This window comes from Phocoena phocoena, chromosome 2, assembly GCF_963924675.1.
Source record: "Phocoena phocoena chromosome 2, mPhoPho1.1, whole genome shotgun sequence".
In the NCBI taxonomy this organism is placed as follows: domain Eukaryota; kingdom Metazoa; phylum Chordata; class Mammalia; order Artiodactyla; family Phocoenidae; genus Phocoena; species Phocoena phocoena.
This window is the reverse complement of record NC_089220.1, coordinates 41,296,210-41,302,209: the sequence shown is the minus strand read 5'-3', so window position 1 is coordinate 41,302,209 and position 6,000 is coordinate 41,296,210. Positions and strand designations below refer to the sequence as shown.

Genomic DNA, 6,000 nt, shown 5'->3' with positions numbered 1-6,000 from the left:
GCTTGGCACACAGAAGGTGCTCCATAAATAACTACCAAAACAGTGAGTTCATAGCAATTATAATTGTTGTATGACAATATTGTGTTGCATATTATTATAAGAAGTTTATGAAAGGATTTATATAACTTTCAAGTTTTTAAAAAACTATTTAAATTATCTGCATAAACCCCACAGAGTACAATATTAAGGGTGTTTTCCAGTTTTACCAGTCTCCAGTGATTTCTATTAATAACCCAAAGGAGCCATATACTACTTTGGAGTTGGACTATGTGGTCCTGGACACAGTAGTAAAGTGAGCACTTGGCCTCAGCCTTCTCAGCACGTTCACAGGAGATTTATTTCTTAGAGCTTTTGCATTTTCTGGTGAGATCATGAGAAGAGAGGGAGAAGTTTCTACATTTAGTAACATTTATTTATGCATTCAGTATCAAGTACATAAGTGCAAATATCCAGAGTCCATAATTAAGTCCATTAGGAACTACAGAGAAAGTAATACAAATTGTAATAAAGTTAACATGCTGGTACTTTTTAGTTACCATACATGTAAATCAGCCCGTCAGTCTCACACAACAAAAGTACTGCATGTTTGTTTTGGGTTTATTTGTTTATTTAATTATTTTAATTTATACAAAACTGATTATCCTAAGTACGGTCGACTTGTTTTTATTTTTATGTTGTGTGTGTTGGAAAAACACTTAAACATCGATCTACAAGTCTATATATTGTTATTAAAGATTAATCCAAGCAACAACCCAAGGACATATAAGCGATTTCCACTATTGCATCAGTGCACTGGGCAGGAAAGGCCTAGCCACAGGGAACATGAGAAGCTACAGAAGCATTGCAGAGAGAAGAACACCGACGAAGGAAAGATAAGTTGGGTTCTCACCATCATGCACTTTTTTTTAGCAACACAAAATTAAAAACCACATCTAATACACTTTTCTCTATGCTTTAGTGCTTGACACAAGTGACTCAAATACCCTAAGAGTACAGAAACAGCCTAAAAACAGCTGTTTTAAAGTTTGTCTCTAAGATTATGATACTGGGGGGGAGAAACAATCAATTTATAGTAACATATAAGACAGAGCTGTTACCACTTCAGACATTCCTCTTGGTGTCCAGTCCCTGGTGGGGTACTGATTTACTCAGTGTGCCTTTTAGCGCCTGGGATTTTAGCCTGAATCCTAAAAAAACAATATCAGAAGATGGTAAATCACAAGTGTTATTAATGAAATCATTTAATGACATCATTATGTGTTGTTGCTTTAATTAACTAAGTGACCAAATCGCTTAATATTCCAAAAGATATTATAATTTTTATGTATGAGTGTCTATAAACACATTTCTATGCAGCAATAAGAAGAAAGTATAAATTAGATAATGAATGACCCACGGAAGCCATATTCCTTTATTAAATTATAACTTTTTAGGTAGACAAAGAGGTCAATTTATTTCAGAATTATAGAAACTGTGATATAGTTAGGTGACCATTTATCACTCAATCTGGGACACTTCTGAGAGAGAAAGAGGGTGCTGTTACTAACTACACTAGGACAACAAGCATAAACATGGCTGATTCCAGGTAAAGAAACATATGGTCACCCTCAGCATAAACTGCCCAGAGCTAGAGTTAAGAAACCTGAATCCTAGTTTCAGCTCTCTACTAATTAGCTGTGTGACATAGGCCAGCTAATGAGCTTTCCCGGTCCTAGAGTATTTATTAGGTACAAATTAGACATCTCCAATGCCCCTAAAATTCTGCGATTCTCACAGTATTATTTTAGGGTAGGTTTATACTGGAAGCATTTTGTTTCATTAAATCAAAGCTTTATGAGCTCCCCATGCAGAGTCTGACTGAGACCTTCCTCTGTCCTAGTACCCTTCTACATGCTGGAATTCAGTGAACAGAAGGGAGAAGGTCCTGCTCTCATGGAGCTTTCATTCTCCTAGGGGTTGAGGAGCCATAAACAAACAAGTAGACAAACAAGAGAAGTACATATGGTGAAAAATGCTTTAAAAAAAAACCAAACAAGATGGAATGACAGGCAGTGAGGGGGCAGCAGTGATAAGGTGGGAGATGCCTACTCTAAATCCACTTATGTAAGAAACAGATGCCCAAAGGGGCCACCAGGCAAACATCTGGGTGTGAAGTGTTTCAGGAAGAGGAAGCAGGGAGTGCAGAGGCCACAAAGTGAGGACAAGCTTAGGAGGCAAGGTGAGTAGAGAACAGTGTGCTTGGGGAGCGAGCAGTGGAGGCCTGAGAGGCAGGTGGTAACCCAACGGTGTTGGAACTTGTGGGCAGTGGTAAGGAATTTAGATTCTATTCTGTGGATGGGAAGCCATTGATGAATTGTAGGCAGAGGAATGATGTGACCAAAGAAGATCATGATGGTGGTTATGTGAAAAAACTGGGGAAACAGAGGTGAGAGAAATAACGGATGGGGGGAAACTGTAGCAGTCCAGGTGCCAGATGGCAATGGCCTGGGTGTTATAGAACTGGAGCATTGGAAATGGAGTGAAGTGAACACTCTGGGGATCTAGCGTGGAGATGGAGCTGACAGAGCCCACCTGTCATGTTGATGGATTGCATGTGCAGGCAAGGGAAAGACAAGAGAATAATCAAGGAAGATTCTTTGATTTTTGGCCTGAGCAACCAGGTGAATGATAATGCCATTTACCAAGATGGTGACGACTGAAGGAAAAATAAATTCTGGGCTGAAATTGCAAGATCTGTTTGGCCACGTTGAATCTGAAACGTCTTTGGGACATTCAAGAGAAAACATCAGATAAGCAGATGAATAGACCTGGCTCTCAGTAAACCTTTCTTTTTTAGATTTACTTTTATTATTTACTTATTTATTTTTATTTATTTTTGGCTGCATCAGGCCTTAGTTGCAGCACGCGGGATCTTCGTTAAGGCATGCAGGATCTTTTCTTGCACCACGCACGCTTCTCTCTAGTTTTGGCATGTAGGCTCCAGGGCGCGTGGAGCTCTGTAGTTTGTGGCACACAGGCTCTCCAGTTGAGGGGTGTGGACTTAGTTGCCCTGTGGCATGTGGGATCTTAGTTCACTGACCAGGGATCGAACCTGCATCCCCTGCATTGTAAGGCGGATTCCTTACCACTGGACCACCAGGGAAGTCCCTCAGTAAATTTAGACTTTATTAAGACTTTATACATCTATTCATAACATCTAGACTTGCATTGATTTTTTAAAAAATGTCCCAAGCACATCACTGACTCATATTTAGCTATGAACAGTTAACCAATTAAAACCCTCCAGGTATTTTTTTTATACATAGTACTGTTATACCCTATATCATCCTCACCTCCCTCTCCTCCCATTCTATATTTGTAAAGCTGACTTTTAAAAAACCTAAACTTGTGGAGATACACGTTCTGGAGTCCTTGACATAGAGATAACCTTTGAGGCCACAGGACTGGATGAAAGGTGAACCAGAGAAGGAGGAGCCAAGAGAAGACACTGGGAGAAAGCAGCTGAGGCTCGAGCAGTGTCACTAGTCAAGACTAGTGTTTAACAAAGATAGCAGTAGTGATGAAGAGTATCTGAGAGATTGAGAGGGATGAGGATGGAGTGATGACTGCAAGATATGGCAATATGGAAGTCACTGCGTCCCTAACAAAGAGCAACTTCGGTGCTCAGGGTGAAGGCCTGATAGAAGTGAGGTGGGGAGAGATGAAAGAGATATCAAGGACAGAAGACTGGAGAAATTATGGTTGTGGAAATAAGCACGTACAGGCAGAAACTGATAATGCAGCAGAGAGTGTGAAACATTCCAACAGAGACATCTTAGGTCTGTCTTCTCAAAAGTTTAAGATATAGAGCTCTACCCACCACCAGTGCCTCCCATCAGGAAGCTTGCACAAGCCTCTTAGATAGCCTCATCCACCAGAGGGCGGACAGCAGAAGCAAGAAGAACTACAATTCTGCAGCCTGTGGAAGGAAAACCACATTCACAGAAAGATAGACAAAAATGAAAAGGTAGAGGAGTTTTTACCAGACGAAGGAACAAGATAAAACCCCAGAAAAACGACTAAATGAAATGGAGATAGGCAACCTTCCAGAAAAAGAATTCAGAATAATGATAGTGAAGATGATACAGGACCTCAGAAAAAGAATGGAGGCAAAGATCGAGAGGATGCAAGAAATGTTTAATAAAGACCTAGAAGAATTAAAGAACAAACAAACAGAGATGAACAATACAATAACTGAAATGAAAAATACACTAGAAGGAATCAATAGTAGAATAACTGGGGCAGAAGAACGGATAAGTGACCTGGACGACAGAATGGTGAAATTCACTGCCATGCAACAGAATAAAGAAAAAAGAATGAAAAGAAATAAAGACAACCTAAGAGACCTCTGGGACAACATTAAATGCAACAACATTCGCATTATAGGGGTCCCAGAAGAAGAGAGAGAGAAAGGACCAGAGAAAATATTTGAAGAGATTATAGTCAAAAACTTCCCTAACATGGGAAAGGAAATAGCCACCCAAGTCCAGGAAGCACAGAGAGTCCCATACAGGATAAACCCAAGGAGAAACACGGCAAGACACATAGTAATCAAATTGACAAAAATGAAAGACAAAGAAAAATTATTAAAAGCAACAAGGGAAAAATGACAAATAACATACAGGGAAACTCCCATAAGGTTAACAGCTGATTTCTCAGCAGAAACTCTACAAGCCAGAAAGGAGTGGCACAATATATTTAAGGTGATGAAAGGGAAGAACCTATAACCAAGATTACCTGGCAAGGATCACATTCACATTCAGTAGAGAAATCAAAAGCTTTACAGACAAGCAAAAGCTAAGAGAATTCAGCACCACCAAACCAGCTCTACAACAAACGCTAAAGGAACTTCTCTAAGTGGTAAACACAAGAGAAGAAAAGGAGCTATAAAAACAAACCCAAGGGGCCTCCCTGGTGGCACAGTGGTTGAGAATCTGCCTGCCAATCTGCCTGCCAATACAGACACGAGTTCGAGCCCTGGTCTGGGAGGATCCCACATGCCGCGGAGCACCTGGGCCCGTAAGCCACAACTACTGAGCCTGCGTGTCTGGAGCCTGTGCTCCCCAACAAGAGAGGCTGCGATGGTGAGAGGCCCGCGCACAGCAATGAAGAGTGGCCCCCGCTTGCCACAACTAGAGAAAGCCCTCACACAGAAACGAAAGACGCAACACAGCAAAAATAAATTAATTAATTAATAAACTCTTACCCCCAACATTTAAAAAAAAACAAAAAAAAAACCCAAACCCAAAACAATTAAGAAAATGGTCATAGGCACATACATATCGATAATTACCTTAAAGCTGAATGGATTAAATGCTCCAACCAAAAGACACAGACTCACTGAATAGATACAAAAACAAGACCCATATATATGCTGTCTACAAGAGACCCACTTGAGACCTGGGGAAACATACAGACTGAAAGTGAGGGGATAGAAAAAGATATTCCATGCAAATGGAAATCAAAAGAAAGCTGGACAAACACGACTCATATCAGATAAAATAGACTTTAAAATAAAGAATGTTACAAGAGACAAGGAGGACACTACATAATGATCAAGGAATCAATCCAAGAAGAAGATGTAACAATTATAAATATATATGCACCCAACAAAGGAGCACCTCAATACATAAGGGAACTGCTAACAGCTATAAATGAGTAAATCAACAGTAACACAATACTAGTGGGGGACTTTAACACCTCAGTTACACCAACGGAGAGATCATCCAGACAGAAAATTAAAAAGGAAACACAAGCTTTAAATGATACAACAGACCAGAGAGATTTAATTGACATTTATAGGACATTCCATCCGAAAACAGCAGATTACACTTTCTTCTCAAGTGCACAAAGGACGTTCTCCAGGATAGATCACATCTTGGGTCACAAATCAAGCCTCGGTAAATTTAAGAAAAATGGAATCATATCAAGCATCTTTTCTGACCACAACGCTATGAGATT

General features: G+C 40.0%; 1 protein-coding gene across 2 annotated transcripts in view; it reads right to left on the bottom strand.

The window, feature by feature from the left end:
* Positions 1 to 394: 394 nt before the first annotated feature.
* RTN1 (reticulon 1) overlaps positions 395 to 6,000 on the bottom strand; it is a 240,239-nt gene continuing 234,633 nt past the window's right edge. For both annotated transcript variants that reach the window (XM_065870847.1, XM_065870848.1), the window contains one exon: positions 395 to 1,187. In XM_065870847.1, coding sequence (XP_065726919.1) covers positions 1,145 to 1,187 — 43 coding nt within the window. In that variant the 3' untranslated portion in view covers positions 395 to 1,144. The remainder of the gene's footprint in view (positions 1,188 to 6,000) is intronic.